Source organism: Chiroxiphia lanceolata, chromosome 1 (assembly GCF_009829145.1).
Source record: "Chiroxiphia lanceolata isolate bChiLan1 chromosome 1, bChiLan1.pri, whole genome shotgun sequence".
Taxonomy (NCBI): Eukaryota; Metazoa; Chordata; class Aves; order Passeriformes; family Pipridae; genus Chiroxiphia; species Chiroxiphia lanceolata.
In genome coordinates, this window is record NC_045637.1 from 58,205 (window position 1) to 84,141 (window position 25,937).

Sequence of the window (25,937 nt, forward strand, 5' to 3'; positions counted from 1 at the left end):
CCATCCACTAAGCCAGACCAAGGAAAACCTGTTTGGGCTACAGGAAATGGGGGTCAGTTTTTACCAGTCAAACTATATTTTTAAAAACTTAATAATGTAAACAAAATAGCGTTGGAGGTTTTTTTTAAAGAGTCAAGTGAGGAAAGCCAAGAGGCTGAAGATCTTGCTGGCATCCTGCTGGTATCACTGTGTTTCATACTGGATTTTTTCCCATCCCTGAATTTTGATATTTTCACAACTGGCATTGATTTGGGTGAGCATTAATTTCTGCTCCCAAAAGCAGGAAAATCAGAAGCATCTTTGCACCACCAAAGTGTTGGTACCAAAATTGCAGACTTCACACAGAGAGTGACTAAAGGCTCTAAAATGTAAAGTAAACTTTATTATCCTTGAACCACAAAATAGATTTCTTTGGTTGTACAAATTTCACTAGTTACAGTCTTGATGCGCTAATTTTCCCTTGGAGTCTCTCGGGAGAGAACGGGAAAGAACCCAGAGCCTGGCACCAGGTACCGCACAGGGAAAGGAGAGAAGAATCACAAGTTAGTCACCAAAACCCAGCCAGGATTGTTTCCAAAACTGCTGTTGTTAAAAAGCAAATGCTAAAATTAGATTTAAAAAGGAAAAGCTCAAATTGCTGATGATGGAAGCAGCCATGGCTGCAGTGAGAGATTATCAGAGTTCCCCCTTCACAGATCTGTAAAATCAAAGCATACGGTGCCAGTTAAAACGATCCACTGGATTTTGGCATGAAGGGAGAGGCTCAACAAAAAAACTGCATCCAGTTCTTTCCTTCAGCAAATGTACAAGCAGATGTGCCTGTTGCTGCCCAGCCACTGTGAGGCTCAAGGTCCAACCCTGGTCTTGCTGGGGAGTCAGAGAGCACCAATGGACGGGGAATGGGATCGGGCCAAGCTCGGACCTTCCTCCCAGTTAGAGGCAGTGAAAAAAAAAAGAAAAGAAAAGGGCTGTTTCCCCTCAGTAGTGGCAGCAGAGGTTGATGGCAGAGCTGGGAGCAGCAGCTGTGACCTCCACATCTGCAGAGCTCACGTGATACAGAACCTGCTCTCAGCCCTCGTTCCACATGTGGAAACCAGAACTCACACCCAGGACTCACATCCCTGCTCATTTTTCATTTTCCTTTTTCCCTCTTGCATGGGCAAACATTCATTGTCCCTGTTCTCCACGGAAAGGGGCCTGAAGCCAACAAGCTGGCAAAGTGGAACTGTGTAGTTATTGCAAGGCACAGGCCAGCCCCATCCTGCTCCGTGGTGCTCCTGGTGCTCCCTGCCAGCCCCATGCCAGGCACCCCGTGACACCCCACTCCACCTCGCAGCCAGCCATGGACACTGTGGACTCCCCACCAGATTTCCTACCTGTAAGACCCCGTAATTCCCAACCTGACCCCAGCAACGCCACGTCCTACCCATTCCCAGTTTCTGAATCCTACCCACTAAGGTACTGCTGTCACACCTCCCACCTCTGCCACCGTGTCCTACCCCAACTATCCTGCTCCCCATTGCTGTCACACCCCCCCTAAACCCCTGCTACAGCTGTTGGCTCCGTCCCATTCCTGCCCCAGTCCACCAGTTCAGCCCCAGTGCTACAGAAGACAGAGCCTGGCCTCCTCTGACACTCATGTGCTCGTGGAGCTGCTCACACCACGTGTGACACACAGTGACGTGTCCATCCAGGGAAGGACCTGTCCCCAGGACTGCACAGAGTCCCAGCGGGAGCAGTGTCCCACCAGGACAGAGGCAGGTGGCTCAGAGCTGGCCCAGGCTTTGGCATGTTCCTTGAGCACAGAGTGTCAGTGGCAGAGGGAGGCACTTTGCTGGAATTCTGCAGGTTTTTTTTTCCTTTGTATTTCCTTTTTTTTTTTGCCTCCAAGCTTCCCATTCCCACACGCTCCCAAAGGGAAGTGAGGTGACACAGTGCAGGAGGTGGGAGGAGATGCTTTTTGGCAAAAAACTGAAAATTAAATAGGAGTAAAGGCAGGCTGGACCTTCCTCCTGATTCCCACCAGAGGAAAAGCTCCTTTTAACCACTACAAAAACGAAGTTGAGGCAGTAACAGCTGGAGCCCAACACACTCTCACACTCCTACATTCTCCCTGTCCTACCCTTCCCCACACACAATATTTACAGGCTAACGAGCTGCCCACTGTCCTGCCCACCCCTCCTCTCCATCTGCCAGCAGTCAGTCCAGTGTTGCCCCGTTTTCGGGACGTGCCCCAGTGCGCTGTCGGGTGAGAAACGAGGGTGGTTCACAGCCTCGGAGGAGTCAGTTGGCCACAGAGCTCCCGGGGTGCTCAGGTCCCATCCAGTCTGGAGGCGGCAGGGTGGCAGCCCGGTGCTGTCCCTGGAGCACGGGAAGCTCGGAAGGGCTGTGCCGGGCTCGTCCATCGCCCGGGTGTGTCGGGTCACCTACGTGGGGACAGCGGTCTCCAAACTGCGCCGGCTGTGTCGGAGCTTGCGCTTGCTGCTGTACAGGGCCATGTCCTCCAGGGCTGAGGGAGTTGGTGCTGATGGATCCCGTGTTCCTAACGTGTCCTCTTCCTCTGGCTGTCCATCCTGCTCCCGGGGAACTGCAAAGACAAGAGATGTTTAGGTTTGAAGAGAAAGCATGGGGTTAAAATAGATAAGATACTGGGAAGGAATCCTTCCCTGTGAGGGTGGGGAGGCCCTGGCACAGGTTGCCCAGAGAAGCTGTGGCTGCCTCATCCCTGGAAGTGTCCAAGGCCAGGTTGGACAGGGCTTGGAGCAACCTGGGATAGTGGAAGGTGTCCCTGCTCAGGGAAGAGGGTGGGACTGGGTGATCCGTAAAGTCCTTTCCCAACCAGACCATCCCGTGGTTCTGTCAGCGCTCAGCTGGCACAGTTAATGCAGATGTTTAGGGTATCACAGGATCACAGACTGCTTTGGGTGGGAAGGGACCTTAAAGCTCATCTCATTCCACCCACTGCCATGGGCAGGGACACCTTCCACTAGACCAGACTGCTCCACATCCCGTCCAACCCGGCCTTGGGCACTTCCAGGGAGTGTTCCAGGGTTATTTCCAGGTGCTAGATTCGGGACAGCACTGATGTCTCAGTGACTCACAGTAACCTCGTGCCCAGAACTTTCTGGTGTAGGTCATGTAGTGACCACTGTGGATCCTGGGAAGAAAGTCCCATGAGTAAGAAGACACCTGCCTCTAACACCTGCCATTCACTGGAAGATGACTGGAAGAGCCAAGCCTTAAGAAAAATTGAGTGTCCTGAAAGGCTTCTGCTGTCCAGACCACGGAGCCACCCTGACCCAGGTCTGCAGGGGGTGAGTGAGTCCCTCTGTCAGTGAGGGGGAGGAGCATCTTCAGTCACAGACTGGCCCAGATGGTCAGGAGGGCTTTAAACTTACTGGCGTCACAGAGATATGGTGGGATGGTTCCTGTGACTGGAGCACTGGAGGCTCTTAGGGGACAGACAGGCAGGGGAGATGAAGTGGGGGTCACACTCTATGTCAGTGCCCACTGCACCTGGTGAGGGGTGAGAAGCCAACCAGAGCTCATGGGTCAGGACTGAAGGGACAGGTGACATTCCTGACCAGGAAGACTGAGTGGATGAGGCCTCCACAGACAGATGGGAGCAGCCTCATATTAACAAGCCCTGGTCCTCATGGGGGACTTCAACTACCCCAATATCTGCTGGAGGGACAAACCAGCAGGGCATAGACAATCCATGAGCTTCAAGTGCAAATGGGCTCCTGGGAAGCCTCTCTAAAGCCTTTGGATGCACCAGAGAACTTAAAATAGAGAAATCCATGAAGATATGTCAGATAAAAGGCTCAGTCTGCTGAGCTGTGCCCAGTGTCTGACCCTCTGCTCCAGAGCCAGGCCAGTCAGTGGGAAGCCCTTCCTCTTTGTCCTGGCACTCCAGGCCCATGTCCAAAGTCCCTCTCCAGCTCTCTTGGATCCCCTTTAGGCACTGGAAGAGGCTCTCAGGTCTCCTCAGAGCCTTCTTTTCTCCACAGTGACCACTTCCAGCTCTCCCAGCCTTTTCCCAACCCCTTGACAGGACACTGGGTTTGGGAAGCAGGTAACTAATTCCCAGACAAGACAAACATCTATAAAAGGAAGTCATGGGCACATGCAGGAAAAATACAGCCTGGGTGGGTGGGTAGAGAAGAAAATCCTGTGGCTTGGAGGGAAGTCAGTTCTTTCAGACCCCCCAAGGCTGGAATTGGCCAAAAGAACCCCCAAACATGCAGGTTTAGTGATCCCCACGCAGCACACTGAGCTTTAAAAACCCTTGGATTGTTCCCCAGGCAAAGCTCTACTGAAAACAAGCTGCCATGGGGCAGCTTTGGTGGGCAAATAAGTGGTGAAACCATGGGAAAAGGGCAGGAAGGGGCTACCTAATACCACAACATCCAGGACCCTACCAGGGTCAGCATCTGGCAACTAATGATGAGGAGGAGTGATGAAGGCTGTGCTGGGAGAAACTTGTGATGCCACCAAGCTGTATCAGGGAGTCAAATGAAGCTCAGCTATAACAAAGTGCATCATGATCCATGGAGTTCAGGGGGAAATGATGTGGAAGGGGAAATTTACTGCAAATGTGATTAGGTTCAGGAAAGAAAGAACTCTAAAGCCAAAGCCTCTGGCTTAGAAAGTGCAAACCCACCGATCACTGCAGCCTGGAGCAGGTCTGGAAAGAACCACTTCCTGCTCTTCTTCCTTTATGTCCTTTTCTGGTTTTCCCAGTGGCTCCCACTGGACCCCAGATCTGCTACAGGATCAGGTAGAGCCTTGTGCTGACTCAGTAAGTTCAGTTTTACAGTACTGGATGATGTTTAAACTCAATAAAAGGAATAGAATCCTGACTGCATAAAAAAATGCACTATCCTTAAGTGAGATGATGGTTCTGCAGGCACTGGGACAGCTTTCTGTAGACACTGGCAAAGTTTAAGAATTGCTATGAGTCAAAAGGCCATAATTCCATGATCAAGAACAATTCTGATTTATGTTGGCTGGGATGCTGCACTGCCTAGAAGAGTGAGATGGGGGGGGGATTTAAAAAAAAAACAGGAGAGCTTTGTCCCATCCCAAGAGAGTTTACTTGCATCCTCACCTGCCATCCTTGCCAGCTGAGTTGAGAAAACTTGCATTTGTTTGGTGCCTCACACATATCGCAGGTGACTTAAAGATTACTTAAGGACTAAGGACCAGGTTAAAAAACTCTCAGTGAGCACCATACTCTTTTCTTCCTGGCTTTCACCCTATTTGAGGGCCCAACAGAGCAGTGTCAGGCAACAGTGTGGTCTGAAGGCCCTGAGCAATACCTGGTATTTCCCAGACCTACCACGAGCTCCCAGTTCCCTGCACTGACTGAATGGACGACCTCAAGAGAATAATCCAGGGCTGAGAGGATGACTCTGAGGGATGGAGAACAGCTGCTGTTCTCAGGAAAGTAAGTTTTTGTTAAGTCCTGCAGCAGAACCTTCTTCTGGAAACAGCCCAGCCATAGGTCAGCTGTCCAGGGTGCAGCCTGTACTCAGAAGGATTTGTCAAGATAGAAGAAACTGTTTCTTGTGTCAAATAAAGGGGGGAAATCTGCAAAACAGGTAGAAGCAAATCAGCACCAACTGTTGGAGAAACAGGAGTGCTCCTATGGAGCAGGTGGGCTCTGCTGAGCTCCACAGGGCTGCTACAGCCCCTGGAATGAACCGGGGGACAGTCTGACCTGTCCTTACAGCTGGGGACAGACAGACACACCCCAGCTGGACAGCCTGCAGATACAGCTGCAGAGCTTTAATTCCTGCTGACTGAGGTGACTATGCCACAGACCCACAGGCATAACTTGGAGCCACCCAGGTACTGGAGCAGCAAGCACTCCAAGTCTGCACCAGGATGGATTTACCTCCATAATTCCCTCTCCAGCAGAAGGGGCACAAGGCAGCCCCTGAACAATGGACATCATTCACCTCCAGCAGGTGACAGAGGCCAAAACTTCCCCGCCACATCCTACTACCACTCTACTCCAGGACACAAATCTGGAGAAAACCAGGCATGCTTGTTACACACCATGCTGGGCAAATTAGTTATCACTAAAGCACAATGCAAATATCCTACCCAAAATGAATGTGGTGAGTGTGGAGTTTTCATTCTAGAACAGACAAAACAGGACATTGTGTCAAGCAGAAGAAGGTGAAGTCTTCTGGGTAGTTCCACAAGCAAAGGGGAACCCTCTAGAACCGTGGTGGGGAGCAAATAGTACAGAGACAACTCCTCTGGCCATGGGCTTACCTGAATTATTTCGGTCGTCGACGTATCTGAGGTCATCAGCTGCATCAGGTGACTGGAAGAGAACAGCAAACGTGACCATCCACCCCTGTAACACCTGTGCCAGGTAATTCCCCACCTCCAGCCTTCCAACACCCGATGGAGAACCTGCTGCCCTCAGAGGTGCTGGTGCTGCCAAAGCTGGGGCATGGCCCTCAGAGAGGGCTCCTGATTCCAAATGAACCCCACTGCCTGACCTGTGTGTAGGGAGAAGAGGGAGTGACACAGAAGACAGAAAATATAAAGAATGGACAAAAAGGCTTTAAGTTGAAAGAGGGGAGATTTATATTGGATATGAGGGAGAAATCCTTCCCTGTGAGGGTGGAGAGGCCCTGGCACAGGTTGCCCAGAGAAGCTGTGGCTGCCCCAGAAGTGTTCCAGGCCAGATTGGACAGGGTTTGGAGCAACCTGGGCTAATGGCAGGGGGGTGGAACGAGAAGAGCTTTAAAGTCCCTCCAAACCCGAAACATTCTGGGATTCTGTGAACTCCTGCACTGCTGAGAGAGGCCCACAGGCACTGTTTGAGGATTTGGAGGTGCAGCCTCCTTTGGAGGCACCTTCTCAGCTGTATGAAGACCCACTGTTGCACTTGGGGTAATTCATGTGGTCTGGAGCTGCCACAGGGCTCGAGCAGCCAGTCCTCCAACTTGCCTGGTACAGAACCTGGAGAAGGGCACATCCCAAAGGAAGGAACTCTGAGGAAAAGATGAGTGTCTTCCAAGGGCTGAGCAATACCACCAGAGAGGTGCCAGTGAAGAACAGACATCAAATCACGTAAAACTGCCTGAGAATTCTCAAATCACAGCCCTGCTGGAGCCAGCCTGGCTTTGGAACAACAATCTTTGTGCCCCACAGCAAGCTGAAGCCCAAGTGGCAGTGCTTGCTGGCTCTCCACACACAGGTATCTGCTTCACTGTCTTTATATAAAGCTAAAAAACACCTAAAAACATTTAGACAGGGTATCTGCTCAAATCAGGTGCTCAAATGCCATCAGTGACTGACTGACACAGGCAGTTATAGCTTCCAGCACTGGGCGAGTGGTTCCAGCTGGGATTCTGTGACAAAGCAGCTTAAATGAGCTCATTTTAGGAAGGAGAAACACCTCGCCATCGTGCTCACCCTTGGAACTGGGTGTTCCCTCCACAGCTCATCAACAGCAGAACATGAGAACTGACACCTTGCTGCTTCCTGGGCAGGATGCCAGACACATCCAGTTGGAATTTCACATCTGCTCCAATTTGCCTTCTGGTGGCAATAATTTTATAGCTTTTTCTTCCCTTTTAGTTCTCACTTTTCACTTAAAAATATTTCAGGACCCATTCAGGTGAAGATGCAGCTGCTTTATATCTGCAAAGCTTTTGTCATTCATTTTAAAACCATCTAGACCAACTTTTTTCCAATTCCACTTGTCTGAAGCCTCCAATAAACCCTCAGATTTCACCAAGGCTGGTGTCACTGCCCCCACACAGGCAGGGCCTCTGCAGGGGGTTTCTCCAAAGCCCTCAGACTCAACTCTTCCATCAAACCAAGCCCTAACCAATCTAAAGGTGGCTCAGCATGCAGTTTATACCTGGATTTCGTAAACAGGTTTGGAGGAAGGAATAGCAGCAAATTCCCGGTAGTCAAACTTCTTTTCAGACATGGACTAGAAGGGACAGCAGAAGGGAAGAAACAGAGAAGAAAGTAAGGGGAGAGAAATGAAGGGAGAAGCAGCAGCAAACTGAGCAATCCAGGCAGAGATCACAGCAGAAGCAGAAGGATATCCTCGGGGAGAGCCAGGAGTGCCTGGGTAGAGCCTGGAACATGGGGTATCCTTGGGACACTGCCTTTGGAGCTGTTCCACTGTCAGGACAGGGGTTCCAAGTCACAGAGGAAACATCACATGCTCCAGTGAAATGCTCATGCACATCAAGTCAGGTAGGAAACCTATTTTCATTGGGAAATTCATGGCAGAATTCCTGATAGCTGGAGCACAGTCAGGGTTCCAATCCAGGGCTAGATTATGGTGTGATCTGGCAGGATCAGGTCCCCTCTGTGCAGCTGCTCCCACGCTTCCCCTGGTCTGTCTCACTGATTCTGACAGTTCTGTGCAACAACCTCCCCTGGCATTTACACAGGGTTAGGAAAAGGAAAACGCTAATTGCAGCTGCAGGTCTGTAAGGTCTGTTTCATGCTGTTGAAGAAACACGGGCAAAGTCCCTGAAGTGAAAGGCTTTCTGGACCTGGGAGAGTAGTTCTGAACATGGGGAAAGGCCTTCTGAAAAGGGGAAAAGCTTTTGGACTGTGGTGAAAGGCCTTCTGAAACCAAGGAAGGGCTTTCTGAGCATGAGGAAAGGCTTTCTGAACCCGGGGAAAGGCTTTCTGACTATGGTGAAAAGCTTTCCGAACATGGAGGTGAAGAACCAAGGAACAGATGACATCATACAATGGGGAAAGAGAAAGCAGATGTTACATGGGAGCTGCAACAAAGGCGGTGCCTCTAGCCAGGGGTACAGCTCCACCCTCCACCCTCCTCAGCATTCCTTGTACCATGCAGGACTGGCTTAAGTGGGAACCCACAGCCCAAGGCACAGCCCACGCTCAGCCGAATAATCAGGAAATCCAAGGATTTAGGTAAGGTGAGGTGACAAAAGCAAGCAGAAGGACATCATACCAGCCTTCCCGGGGAAGTGACGTTCCTGGGGCTGCAATCTGCAAGAGGTGACAGAAAAGCACAGTTAGTGACCAGCTGTGTGACATCCAACCCCCCCCACTGAGCCTGCTCTTTCCACTCAGCAGCATTTCAGTGTGGTGAGACCACACTCAGGGCAGGCCCTGCCTTCTGCCTTCCCAACAAACACCTCTTCCCTGCTTATTCAGAAAGTCAGGATGCTGACTGTGTTTCCGCCCTGGTTCCCTGGAACCTCACCTCTGCCTCAGGTGCCCTCATATGTTCTACAGCTCAGGCCCATTCCCTATGCTGAGGGACATCACATGCCCCCAAGGACCTTCCAACCCGCCTGAAGGAGGGAATTGCTTCCCGCAGCTCTGCTCCTGGGCAGGTTAAGCTCAAGGAGCGCTGCCTGTTTCCTTTGCAGGCACTGGCAGCTCTACAGTACCTTCCAGCGGCGTTGGGGACGGCGTCGGAGCGGGTGACGGTGACTCTGCCAGCTGCTCCAGTGTGCTGCGTTTCTTCCCCTCCTTGGACTTGGCAATAACCATTTGGGCCTTAAGAGCATCCTGTTCCAGTGATTTCATCCTGCCTCAGGAATGGGGGGGTGAGAAAAAACCATCAGCCATTGCCCCCTCGGTGGGGGACCACGCGCCCTCTGCACCCAGGAGCCGGCCCGAGCCCACGGGCTGAGCGCAGACGGGCGGAACGAAGCCCCCGAGGGTCCCCGAGGCAGGGCAGGAGGACAGCTGGGCTGGCTGCCATCCCAAAACACACATTATCCCATGTGTCAAACAGACAGAGCATGAAGCTATGCATCAAGGCACTGAGAAGCTGCAGGCAGTCCCAGAGGTGCCACGTGATGGGACAGTGACCTGAGCTGGGGACAAAACTGCAGGGATCACACAGGTAGGGTCAGTCCTCGGGGCTTCATTGTCCTCTGTGCTCTGTGTTTTGCATCTTAACCCTCCTCAGCCATCAGGAGATCATGAAAGGCCAGGCTGCATGGGACCCTGAGCAACTTGGTCTGGTGGAAGGTGTCCCAGCCCATAGCAGGGGGTGGACCAAGATATCTTTAAAGTCCCTCCAATCCAAAGCAGTCTGCGATTCTCAGAGACATCTGCACCCTTCTCCCCATCAGACAGCCCCAGCATCCCCCCTCGTTCTCTGGGCAATGGACACCAGGGACCACTCCCATGTCCTTCTGCCCCAGGAAGCCCCAGCTGGGGCACAGGGGCATGGACAGGAGCATGCAGCTGTGGGGAGGGGGCTGTGCACACCTGGATTGGCCTCCTGACCCAGGGATTCTTGAGGCGTGACTCTGCACTGGGCTAGACATCTGAGCTGGCCTGGCCCCGGGAGCAGATGCCCACTGCCGGGACTGGTACAGCTTCCTGGCCAGATCCTGCTCGTACTGTTTAATACTGTCTTCAAGAGCTGAGGATCTGAGGAGGAGGAGGAGGAGAAGGAAGAGGAGGAGGAAAAGGAAGAGGAGGAAGAGGAGATGATGGTGATGAACATCGCAGCGGACAAGCGCAGGGAAAGAAAGAAACAGATACAGGAACATACCCTGGTGAGGGGAAATATGGGTCTGACACAAGGGCAGCCTTGGTTAAACTGAGCTCTAGATCTGATCCTGCTCAACCTTGGCCACTGTCAAGGCAGCAGGAACCCCCAGGGGCAATCTGGCAGCGTGCCCAGGAGCATCAGGCTCAGAGACCCCACATCCAGAGCTGCCCTCCCCCCGGGCTGGGAGGAGACTGGGAACACCTTCAGACCCCCGGGAAAGGCTGTGAGGCGTTCACAGAGTGTGTGAGTGTGTCAGACTGAGGGGTGTGGGCAAGGGAGGGTGTGTGCCACACACAGGACGGTCTCTCAGTGTACACCTGCACAGGTACCTGATCACCTGTTCCAGGCACCTTTGTTGGACCATAGAAAAGAGAAACAATATGGCTAAGCATGTGACACATGGTGTTTGCCCTGGGACACGTGTCACTGAGGGGTGAGAGTCCCTAAACCAGTGCGTGTGTGGGAGGAAAACTGCCAAAATGCTCATAGCCCTGGCTGGGCACCTGCCCCTCAGCTTGTACCTGTGCCTCTGGACCTCACTGTTCCCATGGCTAAAGGGCCTGGAGTGCCAGGACAAGGGGGAATGGATTCCCACTGAAAGAGGGAAGGGTTAGATGGGATACTGGGAAGAAAACCTCGGTGAGGGTGGGCAGGCCCTGGCACAGGTTGCCCAGAGAAGCTGTGGCTGCCCCATCCCTGCAAGTGTCCAAGGCCAGGCTGGACAGGGCTTGGAGCAACCTGGGCTAGTGGGAGGTGTCCCTGCCCATGGCAGAGGGGTGGAACCAGATCAGCTTTAAGGTCCTTTCCAAACCAAACCATTCCATGACTCTATGCCAGGGGCTGTGTGTGCCCACAACAGGTGTGTAACACAGGTCTCTGGGTGTGTCCCAACAGAGCACGGGGGTGCCAGGGGGAAAAGGAGGGGCATCACACATCCTGGCAGAGCACTGATGACACAGGGAGAACAGGGAAAGCCCAAGAAGGTGCAAACTGATGGGGTCATGATTGACAGCACAGAGCAGAGAACTGGAAAGAAGCAGAAGACAGGAGATTAGAAAAGGAGGAACAAACCCTGTGGCAGTTGGAGAGAACATGGGTTAGTGGGGCTGAGCCCCGTGTGTGGGGCTGTGCAGAACCCCCCCCCACAGCACAGGGGCCTCTGGAGACAGGACCTGAGTCTGCCTGCCCTCATGGTGCTGTGCCTGCTCCAGAGCCAGGGAAGAGGGACCATGAGACTACCGGATCCTCATAAGAGACCTGTCCCTCCTTGTCTTACACAAAGGAGCACGTTATGGTGACTGTTTCCTGCCCAAGGCATCAGCCAGGCACTTCTCCAAGAACTGCACAAAAAGCTGCACCTCGGCATCAGAAGCAAAGCAGAGCTTAGGCCCTGGTCTGCAGAACTTAAACCCAGTAATGTACGACCTCACAGCTCAAGCAGCTCGTCCTTGCCAGGTATTCCCACCTCTGGAAAGCTCCACCTTTGCTAGCCTCTTTTTTCAATGGACAAAACACGCTTAGAAGAGAAGAGACTGAAGGTTTGGGATGAGAGATCTCTCCCCTGCCCACAGGTGCACCCTCGGTGCTCCACACTCACTAACCCTCCTACGGCGTCACGTGGAACTTCTCCTGAGCCCTGAACAATTCCAGCCAAATCCCAGCTGGCCCAAGAGCACGGTCAGATGGACAGTAATGTTACAGGAGCAAATCGTGTCCTAAAACCATCCTGCCCTCTCCCAGCATTTTTCAGGTTTATCTGCTGGCAACACCAAGTTCCTGGAAGAGCAGAGTCCCAAGATCAGAGCTGCACACCTGGGACATGAGCAGTGTCCCTGCAGGGACTCTGCTTCCAGAGGTCTGTGCAGGCAACATCCTGTTTCTCCTTTTGACACCCATCTCAAAAAAAAGTTTCTATTACAGCATTCCTTGGATATGTTCATGTTTAGGCACGAATCAGAGCTGACAGACCTCACAAAAACTGCCCCTTCGTGTGGGGAATGCGCCTGGGAAATGGAGGCACAAGGGAGTGAAACTCCTGCATGTCTCATTGGGAAGAGATGGCAAATCAGGCCCTACCCCTCTCCAAGCACAGGGATGTGGACTTCCAGGAGAAGCTTGACAGGCAGTTTCTGGTTTGTTGGCTTAAATACAAGAGTGAAACTTTTTTCTTAGGTCTAAAGACTGAGTACAGTTCTGTGCAGGTTGTCTGCTCCTGGGGACACTGTGGTGCTTGCACAGTGTCACACTGACGGCTGCTTTTGGCACCATTCCACAGCCTTCCCAGAGACAGATGTGTGATTCCAGCCCTCTCGGAGCACCTGCAGCACAAGGGACTTGGTGGTCTCTGCAACCTCATAAGGAAGGATACAGCAGAGCAGGACAGTCCCTAAAGAGGCTCCAAGAGAGCTGGAGGACAAGGACCTGGAGTGACAGGACAAAGGGGAGGGGCTTCTCACTGACAGAGGGCAGGGTTAGGTGGGATATTGGGAAGAAATTGTTCCCTGTGAGGGGGTGAGGTCCTGGCACAGGTTGCCCAGAGACACTGTGGCTGCCCCATCCCTGGAAGTGTTCCAGGCCAGGTTGGACGGGGCTTGGAGCAACCTGGGCTAGTGGAAGGTGTCCCTGCCCGTGGCAGGGGGTGGCACTGGACGGTTTTGAAGGTCACTTCCCACCTAAACCATCTTGGGATTCTATGAAAACTGATCTGAAAGAAAATTTGCACAGAGAGGCTTGTACTCTCAAAGCCCTGGAACAGCAGTCCAGCTCTGACTGAGGATTCACTTGGCACTTCTCCATTCCTGGAGCCTCCCCAGCAGCGACAGCCCTGTGATCATCCATGTCTAAGCAGAAACACTGGAACTGCTAAGTGGAATCACAACTCATGGTTATCCTTCCAGTATCTTATCTAGCAGCCCTGTTCCTCTTCAAGCCTCATCCAAACCCAAAAGACAGTTCAGACTGTCCTTTGAATGTCTCCTACAGGAACATCAGGGGAAGAAAACTATTGTTAGTTATGGGAGCAGCCTGACTAATCTTTGGAAGGAATTCTATGACACAGTAAATGCCTGGACTAGCTTCAAGTCTTAGGTTCTGAGTTAGGAAGTTCTCTTTCTTCCAGAAGAATTTTTAATCACTCCTTCATGCTGATGGAATAGCTTGTGGGGGTAAAAATGGCCTCATCCTACCAGTGTTTTGGCTGCAGCAAGTTTTCCAGCCCAGCACCACTGGATATGTGGAATCCCATTTTTCATTTTGAATATGTGACCTTGCAGCTTCAATAACACGACTGCACACGGGTGACACAGGAGGTGGGAATTGTGTGCTGAGGGAAGGAACACACCCACCATCGTTCACAGGTGTGTTCATGTTTGTCATGAACTCCCCTGTGTCCACGAACTTGCAAGCACTCTGGGAATCTGGGAGCCCCCTGGAAGCAGACAAGCTCAGCTCAGCTCAGCGGGTGCTTTGCATGGCTTGAACCGATCCTTCATAACCTCCCTCAACACCTGCCTTTGGAAGGGTCCTCTATTCCCTAGTTTTGCTCCCCGTAAGCCCCAGACACGCAGCAGCTCCCGCTCTGTGCTCAGCCCGGCGCAGAGGCAGTGGAGGCTCTGGCTCACCGTGCTGCCCTCCACATGGCCCGTTTCTCAGCCTCCAGCGCCCGGCGCTCCGCTGGAGACAGCTCCTTCTCCTTCTCCTGCCCGCTCAGCAGCTCCGGGCTCTGCATCCGCAGCCGCTCCTGGTGCCGCCGCTCGGCCTTGGCCGTCCGCACCGGAGCGCCGGGATCCCCCGGGAACGACGGGCTCAGCCTGGGCAGGGAGAGGAGGGGTGAGAGGGAGGATGGCGGGGTCCACACAGCTCACCTGCCTGCGAGTGACACCCCAGTCACCTGTTCAGTGCCACATCCACGGGTATCACCCCGGGAGGACACAGGACACACGGGAGCTTCTCATGAGGAGTTTCAGGTTAGATGGGGCTTGGACCAACTCCCCTTGGCAATCCCCACATGGGGTTGGAACCAGGTGGTCTTGAAGGTCTCTCCAACCCAACCCATCCTGGGATTCTATGAAGTTGGTCCCAATCAGTATCCCTCTCTCCACCAAATTCTTCCTTTGCAGCCTCTGGCTGCTAAAAAGCAGGAACTATTGAGTCCCTGCCCCAGCAGCCCCACTCACCCTGACATGGAGTTGGTTCTCTGCTCAGGTTTAATCCCCTCTTCCAGAGAATTCCTCTGCAAGCTGCTGTTCTCACTGAGCTCCGAGGGCCTGGAGAAAACAACCCTGTGAGCTGCAGCACCACAGGCTGCACACCTAGAGAGGGTGGGACAGGTCCACCCCCAGAAAGCAACAAATGGTTCAAGGTGAAGTCACAGCCCTCCATGGCTTTGCTCAGCATCTCCTCCACCATCGCTGTGAGCATTCCCATGGGGATCTCCTAAATGTCCACACTAACATCAGAGCTCATTTCCTGCAGCTGGAGGTCATCCAGCCACTAACAGACACACAGAGAATTTTTGCCTCAGTTTTTTTAATAAAAATATTTGTTGGGCTTTCTTTTCCTCTGGATCTCTCCCTTAAGTCCCGGGAACTTGGACTTCACACTTGGCTTTGTAAGATGTGGCACAAAGGCATTCCAAACAGAGGAGTCCAAGAGAGATTCACTTTGGAAGCACTGGTCACCTGATCCTGATTCTATACCTTCGTTAACAGATTGATTTGATATATTTTAAATTCTTCTACGAGATGGGCCACAGAGCTGCTCTGAGAGCTGGAACCCCTCTGGTCTGGAGCCAGGCTGATAGAGCTGGGGGTGTTCAGTTTATTGTGACACTCAGCCCTGATTTTTACTGCTCAAGTTTATTTTGGTTAAATTTCAGTTTCTGTTCTAGCATGAGAAAAATTATTTCAAGAAACACAAATTCAGCCTCTTCCACTGCCTCCCCCATATTCAAGCGTAAATAATAAGCAACTGAAAATCATCTGATGGATCCAGCCTTCCTGTACTTCAGCCTCCTACGTCTCAATATGAAAACGGGGGGGTGAGTGGGACTTCCCAAAAAATCAAGGAGCAGCACATGCCTCAGCACAGGAGGGGGAAGTCTCAGGGCATCGTCGTGTGAGAAGTTCCTGAACTGAGACTGGGCAGAAACAACAGAGAGAAATAAGATTCCACATACCAGGGTCAATATGTTCAGCCACTGTGACTGGGAAGTGTTTGTGGAGAGGAGAATGTCTGTTCCAAAGACTCCAAAGAGAGATAAGGACGGCTTCAGCTTCACTCTAGTGCAGCCTTATTTTATCTGGAGCCTTTGAGAACCCTTTTCTCATTCCTCAGTTCTGTGCCCAAGAATTAGAAAAATACCTTCAAGACAATGTGGAGGCCAAGCCCCAGAGAACTGGTAAACAAAAGTCTAAAAAACCTCCAACTTGGTTCAGCATTCAGCTTATCTTGAATCAGTTGTCTCTAAAAATCAACCTCTCTACACACCCTCTGGCATGGCTGAAGGAGCTGTTCCCTGAAGAGACAGAGCTGGGAAGTTGTCCCTTTCTGTGCAGAAAAAGAAATCCGGCCCACTCTCTTCCTTGAGAATTCCTGGGATGCCTCTGACACATGTGGGTGGTACAGGGCTACCTGTAGTCCTGTCCTGTCTTACCGAGCTGCTGGAGCCTGGATGCTCCTTCCATTCAGCCTCTCGACCTTGTACTCGACACCCTCGATGATGACGCTGGACTGCACGGCCTCGGGCACCTGCCTCACCTCCTCTTCGTCCTCCTCGGCCTCCTCCTCCAACAGAAGGGCTCGCTGCTGCTGCAGCTTGCGGGCTGCCAAGGGAGACAGGAGCCAGCTTACACCACGGAGCACTCACTGAACCCCCAGGGGTGGGACCTCGGGCAGGGCCTTACACTGAACCTCCCAACGATGGGACCTCGGGCAGGGCCTTACACTGAACCTCCCAACGATGGGACCTCGGGCAGGGCCTTACACTGAACCTCCCAACGATGGGACCTCGGGCAGGGCCTTACACTGAACCTCCAATGATGGGACCTCTGGGCAGGGCCTTACACTGAACCTCCCAACGATGGGACCTCTGGGTAGGGCCTTACACTGAACCTCCAATGATGGGACCTCTGGGTAGGGCCTTACACTGAACCTCCAACGATGGGACCTCTGGGTAGGGCCTTACACTGAACCTCCAACGATGGGACCTCTGGCAGGGCCTTACACTGAGCCCCCCAACGATGGGAGCCCTGGGCAGGGCTTTACACTGAGCCCCCCAACGATGGGAGCCCTGGGCAGGGCTTTACACTGAGCCCCCCAACGATGGGAGCCCTGGGCAGGGCTTTACACTGAGCCCCCCAACGATGGGAGCCCTGGGCAGGGCTTTACACTGAGCCCCCCAACGATGGGAGCCCTGGGCAGGGCTTTACACTGAGCCCCCCAACAATGGGACCTCGGGCAGGGCCTTACACTGAACCTCCAATGATGGGACCTCTGGGCAGGGCCTTACACTGAACCCCCAGAAATGGGGCCTCTGGGCAGGGCCTTACACTGAACCCCCAACAATGGGACCTCTGGGCAGGGCCTTACACTGAGCCCCAAAACGATGGGAGCCCTGGGCAGGGCTTTACACTGAACCCCCAACGATGGGACACCTGGCGAGTCTGTGCTGGTTTCAGTCCATTCCCTCTCAATGGACACCTTTGTTCCTCCACCATTCCACCAATGTTTCAGATGGAACAAACTCTACACTATTCCCTCAGTCCCTCCTTCGTTATCCTCCAAACTTCCATTCTTGGACACTCTGTGGACAGATTTCCAGCAGCTTCTCATGTCCAGTGTTCCCATCCTCAAACTGAAAGTTGGGTGCAGACTCTTCTGCCCCTTCCTCCGAGAAAACAGTCCTGGGAATCTGCATCTTCCCACTGGCCTCCTGAACAGACCAAGGCCTGGGGTCCTGGTGATGGGCCCTACACATAGCAGTGGCCCTGGGAACATATGGGTCATGAGAGAGTCAGGGACAGAAGGAGGCAGAAAGCAGAGGGCAGATGTCCTGCAGGTGACCAGTCCCCAGGGTGTTCCTCAGGGCTTAGCCTTGGGGCCAGTTCTGGGCAAGATTTTTATTAATACTTCTATCTGGCTGCAGGAGTAGAATGCACCAGTAACACTTTGCTGATTATGCCAAACTGAGAGGTGCCCTCAAGGGCTATGAGGCCTTGCAGAGGGATCCAGACAGGTTGGAGCATTGAGCAACCATTAATGGCATGAAATTTAACAAGGGCAAATGCCAGGTTCCGCACCTGGGACAGAGCAATGCTAGGCCCAGGTATAATTTGAAGAGGAGTGGCTGGAGAATTCAGTAAAAGCCCTTTTTTCCACTTCACACTGTTCTTCATCACCTCCTAAAACAACTCTCAAGCAGGAGGAATGACATAAAAAAACAGAGCAGCAATTTATCTCCTACTGCAAACCCAGAGCAGCATGGTGAGAGCACTGAGAGCTCCAAGAGCTCTGCTGCCAGTCCTGTGTGAGGCTGCCACAGTGCCATGGTGCTGCTCATCTGCGCAGCTGGCACAGACTTATTGTCTGGAGTGGCTTCAAAAATGTTACTGAAGTGTTTACCAACTGCAGACAGGGACCTGCTAGAGTGAGTCCAGAGGAGGGACATGGAAATGCTCTGAGGGCTGGAGCCCCTCTGCTCTGGAGCCAGGCTGGGAGAGCTGGGGGGGTTCACCTGGAGAAGAAGAGAAGGTTCCAGGGAGACCTGAGAGCCCCTTCCAGTGCCTAAAGGGGCTCCAGGAGAGCTGGAGAGGGACTGGGGACAAGGGTCTGGAGCGACAGGAAAAGGGCTTCCCACAGACAGAGAGCAGGGTTAGATGGGATACTGGGAAGGAATTCTTCCCTGTGAGGATGGTGAGGCACTGGCACAGGTTGCCCAGAGAAGCTGTGGCTGCTCCATCCCTGGAAGTGTTCAAATTATTCCCAAGCCTTTTAATAACCACCCATGGGCTTCTCTTCTGGAAGTGCTGCATTTCCATGGGAAAGGAGTCACTCAACAGGCCAAATTTCCACGCACAGATTCCAACATACCTTCTTCCTCCTTCATTTTCTTCAGGTCGTCCTCCCCCACCAAGGACACACGCTTGGGAGGCTTGTCCAGGTGCTGCTGCTTCACTTCGATCTCAAAATACTTCTGCCTCTCACGGAAGGACCTTTGCTCGGGGCTGTGCTGTCCCCCGGGCCTGTGCATGGCCTCCTGCAAGAGCCACACCACTGCCCATGGGCCCCCCCAGCCACACCACTGCCCGTGGCCCCCCAGCCACACCACTGCCCACGGGCCCCCAGCCACACCACTGCCCACGGGCCCCCAGCCACACCACTGCCCGTGGCCCCACAGCCACACCACTGCCCATGGGCCCCCCCAGCCACACCACCACTGCCCATGGGCCCCCCCAGCCACACCACCACAGCCCATGGCCCCCCCAGCCACACCACCACAGCCCACAGCCCCACAGCCACACCACAGCCCACGGCCCCACAGCCACACCACAGCCCATGGGATCCCCCAGCCACACCACAGCCCATGGGACCCCTCAGCCACACCACAGCCCATGGGACCCCTCAGCCACACCACAGCCCATGGGCCCCCAGCCACACCACCACTGCCCATGGGCCCCCAGCCACACCACCACAGCCCACAGCCACACCACCACAGCCCATGGCCCCCCAGCCACACCACAGCCCACAGCCCCACAGCCACACCACCACAGGCCACGGCCCCCCAGCCACACCACAGCCCACGGCCCCCCAGCCACACCACAGCCCACGGCCTCCCAGCCACACCACAGCCCATAGGCCCTCAGCCACACCACTGCCCGTGGGCCCCCACCACACCACCTCTCCCCATGTCACCCCAACTCTTACTCTGCCTCCTGCTCCACACCCTTCTCCTCCTCCCCAGCCCCCCCATGCTGTGAGCCCATCTCCCCATCACAGCCCCCACATCCTCCTGACTCCCACCCTCTTTCCAGCCCCAGCCCCAAAACTCACCTCCGAGGCCATTTTGGTGTTCTCTGTGCTGCTCTGACCAGACAATTCCTAAGGACAGAGAGAAACAGGCACATTTTAAAAGGAAAGTTTCCATCCAACCCCATCTTCCAACCATGTGAGCTGACGGAGGCTCCCAAAACAGTCCCACAGTTTGCACAGAATTAACAAGTCAGGCTTGGCGATAGTCAGGAATGAGGATTTACATTAAACTGAGGGTTAAACAGAACCAGGTGTGACAACTTCTGAAAGAGCAGAAACTGAAAAACATGAAACAGGTGGAGAACAGGAGCAGGGGCTGAGCTGGAGCTGGGGAGAGTTCACAGGAGCTGGATGGGGCTCACTTACATCTTCCTTACATCAAAGATAAAACCACCCAAAACTTACCACTTTTACCAGGATAAAGAACAGAATACTGGATGAGTAAAACTACAGGGGGAAGAGAGGGCCCAGAGAATCACCATCTGTGACTGAGGAATCCATAGGGGTAAACTGAGAACTGCCAACAAGTTATGGAAAAGATGTAAGTTTTTTAATTAGACAAATTGAAAGGACCCACAATAAGAGAGAAAGGAGATGACCTTTGGCTTTATCCAAACACACTCCAAAAACTAACAGGAAGTTTTAATTTTGTATAATATGGAGTACAATAATAGAGAAGGGAAGGAGCTAAAAAAGGCAAAAAAAAGCTTCTAGCAAAGAAGTAAATGCCTGGAAACAGGAATTATTGCTGCTACCACAGAAGCAAAGCCAAGAGCTCACAAACCTGCAGGACCAGGACAATCTCTGTGCAATAACTCTGAGTGGAATGACTTGTGACAATGCCCATCTGACAAGCACGGATTTTTAATGGACTTTTGATTGGGTGGAAGTTCATGCCTAAAACAATAGCTAATATATTCCTAAAAATCCAGAAGCAGGCAGAGATAAGTTGAGCAGTGGAGTTATCAGTCTCTCCAAGTTCAATGGACAAATGTAATTAAACAAAAATAATTTAAAGGGATGAAAAGAATTCCCCTCAATAGTGCAAACTGCCAGGTGATCTCTTGCAGGAGCAGAAGTTGTTCCTCAACCCGTGATGCATCAGCTGGGGACGGTGATGCTGGAAACACTTCTGTGCACAAGGCACACCTGACCATGAGCTTGGGTCACCTGGGGGATGGCAGATGCCAGCAGAGACCAGTTCCACCCCCTGTTCATCCTGCTTTGCTACATCTTCCCTGAGGTTGTCTGACAGTCATTAACTCCGAGGAAATCAGTCAATAAAGCTAAAATGGACAAAAATCAAGCCTATAAACAGCAGAGACAGACTGTGACCCCTCTTGATGTACCAAACCAGATCAAGGTGAGGGCAGGTAAGGACAAGGGACACAGGAAGGCACAAAGTGGCTGTCACAAGTCATTGCCACAGCCACAGCTTCCAGCATGAACATGGAAAAGGAAAGAAAGGGAAAGGAGAGGAGGGAAAGAAGAGGAAGGAAAGGAAAGGAAGAAGCAACGCCCCAGTAGAAAGCCATCTGTGAAACAGGATCTCATTTGCAGCAAGAATGTGCCAGCAAGAAGAAGACAGGAACAGGGAAAAGGGAAGCAGTGAGGTGATCCCGAGAGCAGAGGGCCCCGAAGCACCAAAGGGGTTCTGCCACAGGGTTCTGCTCCTTTAGTAAATGACTGCCCATGTCAGACAGCTCCAGAGCTCTCACCCAGCTGGAGCTGGCATGCACGGACACAGGCTCCTCAGGAAGGATGGGCAGGGAGGATGGCATGGAAGGGGAGGCAGCAGGCTCAGGGCACCTCGAGGGCAGCGAGCCCAGCGTGGGGCTCCCTGGGATGTGGAGGACACCAACAAACCACACCACATCAAGGGGATGCCAGCAAAATGGCACAGGGGTTGCAGGAGGTGACATTTGAGAGCAGGCTCAGAGGGCTGTGCTTGTTAAGCCTGGAAGAGGAGGCTCAGGGGAGGGGGATCTAATTCCTGCATCCCTAGAGGAGTTACAGAGCCAAGGTCAGGCTCCTCAGAGATGTCCAGCAAGGGATGAGCAGAAGACATAATCTGTGGTAAAAGAAATTCAATAAAACAGAAAAAAACATCTTCACAGCAGAGTGCCCACAGTGTCCTCAGAATCTCTGATTTTGGGAATTCAGAACTCAAGGGGATGGGCCTGAGCAACCTCTTACAACTTTGGATGCATTTGGACAATGCTCTCAGGCACGTGGTGGGATTCTTGGGGGTGTCCTGTGCAGAGCCAGGAGCTGGACTTGATGACCCTTATGGGTCTCTTCCAACTCAGGACATTCCATGATTCAATGATTCTAACTTCCAAGGTTGTGCTGTTTTGCATGGGAGACTAAGGCAATGATGTCCAAGGCCTCATCTAACCTGAACTGCTCCATGATTCCACTACATGGAGGGGAGAAAAAACAGTTCCAGTGAAGCTCAAAATCAAAATCCACTACAAAATGGCTCAGCACAGGTTTAGCCTGGCCCTGGACTCTGGAATTTCAGAGTTCATTTGTATGAGAACAGCTTGGTTGTACATCAGCATCCCAATGCCCAAGGAGAATAACGGTGCTGTGAGATTCCAGGACCTGCTACACTCACAGACACAGATACACTCTGCAGGGTGACCATCTGCATCACGAACAGATGCCAACTTCCACAGGACCTCAACATCCCCCTTCTCCACAGCAGCTTTCCTTGGAGGGAACAAATCACCACCTCCTCCCCTTCTCACACCTGCTCTGCTCACCCCTGTGCTGGAGCAGCCCCCCAGCAGCACGAGTTACCTGTGTCCCGAGCAGCGGGTGGGACAGGGGCACTGCTGCGAAGGTCTTGTAGGCCTGCTTGACATTGATGGGGACCTCGTCAGGGGAGGGTGGCGACGGTGGCTTTTGCTACGGGGACAGACAGGAGGTAAAGGTGAGCACAGGTGGTGTGACAAAACCCACACGGGGGAAACACAGCCCAGCTCTCGGCCTGCAGAGCCCGAGGAGTGGGGTATGGAAAGGAATGTGTAAGGGAACATGTAAGCCTTGCCAAGGCTGCTCCTGAGCCTTGGGCAGGAACACAAGGAGCAAAGTACTGCACATACACTACACACAGCAGCATGTGGGTCACAGCCCTGTTTTATTTCCTGGATAGTGGAGGAATGGTACTTGTCGTGGCACAGATCCTCACTGACCTGACAGGAATGTTGTGATGGATCTCCTGGCCAAGGGCCACATTGCTGTCACAGTCCTTGAGGACTTCCACCCAATTCAACCAGCATGTGCCTACCTGAATCAGGGGTTTTGGGGCTGGGACAGGACAGTTACATGGTTGATTCTGACCCCTACTAAGAGTTGGACAAGATTCCTTCTAGTGGAAGGTGTCCCTGCCCATGGCAGGGAGTGGAACAAGATGGTCTTTAAGGTCCCATCCAACTCAAACCACCCTGTGGTTCCATGATCTGATTCAAGCATCTGTGATCTGGGAGGAGATCTGCCTTTGATCACAAATATTTCCTTTGCAGAATTCCACTTACTCAGAAACATCTGACAAAGTCTGAGGGACCTTCCTACTGTTTATCACTGCCTTTGCTGGTCTTTTCCTCACCCACTTTCCCCATGACCCCTCCTGCCATGTCTGGGGGGAAGCACAGTTGGGGTGACCTGCTCAAAGCATCACAGAAATTAATGGGCTGGGGGACAACCCAACCTTCCTTCTGCTGGAAAACAAATACTCTTTTGCTATTCATCACTCCAACCCTCCAGATGCACTAACCCAGTTCCAGACCTTTGTACTTTTTCTTTGTTCTGGGCTGAGGCTAAAATATGTTGTTTGATCATGTTCCTTCTGCACAGGCTAAGGGACAGCACAGCGAGATCAGAAGAGACTGTAAAATGTGAACCGTGGCCAATTCCATGGGTTCTGTACAGCTCTTTGTTTGCAAACCACACCTCTGGTTTGGTATCATGTCACACAAGTTCCAGCAGAGACGGAAGGGCTGGATCCATGGAATCCCAGGATGGTTTGGGTGGGAAGGGACTCAAAGCACATCCAGTCCCAGCCCCCTGCCATGGGCAGGGACACCTTCCACTATTCCTTCCACTTATATATTTAAGGGATACAGGTCTTCTGGCATGACAAAGACCAAAACACCTGAATCTTTCTCTCCCGTCAACAAACAGTCCTGGGAATATCAACTTTTCAAAAATAATAATTCTGTAAATTGTAAAATCCATCAGCAGGATGGTATTGGCTCTTGCTCCAAGGTGCCAAACATTGACAAAGGTTCTGTAGGATTTATGTCTCCACAGAACTTAACACTTCACAAATATGGCTCTAAACCTGTACCTGCTCTGGGGATTTTGGCCACAACAGCTTCAGCATTGCCGACTCCTGGGACGGGGAGACACGGGGCAGCTGGGGAGGCCCAGAGAAATGAGTGGGATGCACTGACCTTGCCCTGCCTGTGAGGAGTGAGGGCTCCTCCCCGGGGTACCCAGACTGGTGCATGGACACCACCAGCCTCAGCTCAGGCACGTGATCATCAAACCACACCATCACTGCTGGGAAGGTGTCCAGCCACAACGTGTGGCACCACGGCACCCAGGGCAGGGAAATGGCTTTCAGGGAGAAACCCCAGGCCACTTACAGAGTTGTGGATCCTGAAGCATGGCTCGGGCTGCTGGAAGGGGTTGGGGCTGTCCCCCTCCTCCGCAGTGTGTGAGGCAGCGCTTTGTCGCACGCGGGACAGAGGCTGAATGACGCCGGGCTTGGTCTGCTCAGTGCCCCAGGGAAAGGCAGAGGAAGAGGAGGGGGAGGGAGAAAGAGAGAAGAGAAACGAGCAGTTAGGGCAGCGAGGTGTCTGCCATGCGGGTGAATAAACAAATCCATGCAAACCCATGCACCCCAGCTCCATTCCTCAGCTGTGCTGCCCGCTCCAGCTACCGGACCCAGACCAGCAGGAGAGCTCCTGGGGCCAACACCAAAAGAGATTCAGCCAAGTCAGGGTCACACAGGACCAGTGGGTTATGGAGAAGGCCAGGACACAAGGGAGCATCTGCCACACAAGAAGCAGCTACAAGGGTCATCAGGATATGGCATGAGTGTGATGAAATTCAGAGAATGTGAACGCTGGGGATGGAAGTAGGGAAACATCAGCCAGGAACTGGGAACTGGCAGAAGCTGTAGATGGAAGTGAACCAGACCCAGCCAGGGCTCTGACTAGAAATGCAGTTATAGGAGCAGAGGCAAGAGTCTAAGACTTGACCTAGGCATCATCATCACTGCAGGATGCTGTGTGGAAGTGAACAGAGCATCTGACACTAAAGAGAGTGGCAACAGGAGTTGGGTAAGCCAGCAAAAACCCCAGGAGTGGAAGATGCGAGGGGAAACGGGAATATACGCTGCAAAACCAGTTGTGTTGGGTTTTCAAATGGATCATAATTAAGACTTGGTGTATTTGTACAAACTTGAGGCACAGTGGAGGACTGGAGGAAATAGAACAGGAGTCAACAGTGGAGCTGCAAGGCTGGGTGGGAATGAGCACCCACAGGAGGAAGAGACAAGCTCCACGTGCTGGGGGATGCACAGGGACACCACAGTCAGGTCTCAGGACAGTTGTACTCACTGATTTACTGTCATCTTGCGATGTAATGAAGTTAATGGAAGCCTGCAAACAGAAATACAGCTGTAAATCTGGAGTCCACCTTGAAAACCTTTAGTTTACCTCTGCCCCACTGCCTACCCTGTTTGGGGAATTCCCAGATGCCACAGAAACCCCGCCATTCCTGCTTCTTTGAGTGGGGACAGGCCAGAGCCCACCTGCCAGAGCTTCTCTCAGTTCCTCTGCTATGCAAGGATGCCCTCAGCTCTCTGCACATCTCCAGGTTCTGGCCCCAGCTCTAGGCTGGTCCTGGCCCTTGGTCACAGCCCCTGATCCTGGCCCACAGGCACATCTCCTGGTCCTGGCCCATGGGCACGGCCCCTGCTCCTGGCCCTGGCTCACAGCCCCTGGTCCTGTTCCCTGCTCACATCCCCAGGTCCTGGTCCCTGGGCATATCCTCTGCTCCTGGACCACGGGCACATTCCCTGGGCATATTCCCACCCTCTGCACTTGCCCCCAAGCCGGAGCAAAGCCATCCCACCGCAGGTCCTCCCCAGAAGCGCTCGCAGGTGCCATCACAGCAGCGGCTCACAGGGAGCAGCCCCTTGTGCCTCAGGTGCCACCAGGGCACTGCTTCCTCAGCGAGCCCCAGGGGAGCCCCAGAGAGCCCCAGGGGAGCCCCAGGTCCCCGGGGCTGGAGCGGGGGGCGCGGGCAGCGGGAGCAGCCGGAGCAGCAGCGCACACCGCACACCAGCAGCACT

General features: G+C 53.0%; 1 protein-coding gene across 20 annotated transcripts in view; it reads right to left on the bottom strand.

Annotated features, from left to right (window-relative positions):
• Window positions 1–360: 360 nt before the first annotated feature.
• The window catches only part of SCRIB (scribble planar cell polarity protein), a 100,589-nt gene continuing 75,012 nt past the window's right edge, over window positions 361–25,937 (bottom strand). For 9 of the 20 annotated variants that reach the window (XM_032706942.1, XM_032706882.1, XM_032706959.1 and 6 more), the window contains 14 exons: window positions 25,201–25,242; window positions 24,223–24,351; window positions 22,373–22,480; window positions 19,589–19,636; window positions 18,629–18,794; window positions 16,194–16,362; window positions 14,716–14,805; window positions 14,161–14,349; window positions 10,252–10,416; window positions 9,420–9,559; window positions 8,975–9,012; window positions 7,892–7,966; window positions 6,286–6,337; window positions 361–2,587 (listed from right to left, as the gene is read on the bottom strand). In XM_032706942.1, the coding sequence (XP_032562833.1) occupies window positions 2,427–2,587; window positions 6,286–6,337; window positions 7,892–7,966; window positions 8,975–9,012; window positions 9,420–9,559; window positions 10,252–10,416; window positions 14,161–14,349; window positions 14,716–14,805; window positions 16,194–16,362; window positions 18,629–18,794; window positions 19,589–19,636; window positions 22,373–22,480; window positions 24,223–24,351; window positions 25,201–25,242 (1,572 nt within the window). In that variant the 3' untranslated portion in view covers window positions 361–2,426. The remainder of the gene's footprint in view (window positions 2,588–6,285; window positions 6,338–7,891; window positions 7,967–8,974; window positions 9,013–9,419; window positions 9,560–10,251; window positions 10,417–14,160; window positions 14,350–14,715; window positions 14,806–16,193; window positions 16,363–18,628; window positions 18,795–19,588; window positions 19,637–22,372; window positions 22,481–24,222; window positions 24,352–25,200; window positions 25,243–25,937) is intronic. The other 11 variants (XM_032706900.1, XM_032706855.1, XM_032706998.1 and 8 more) reach the window with 7 other exon arrangements.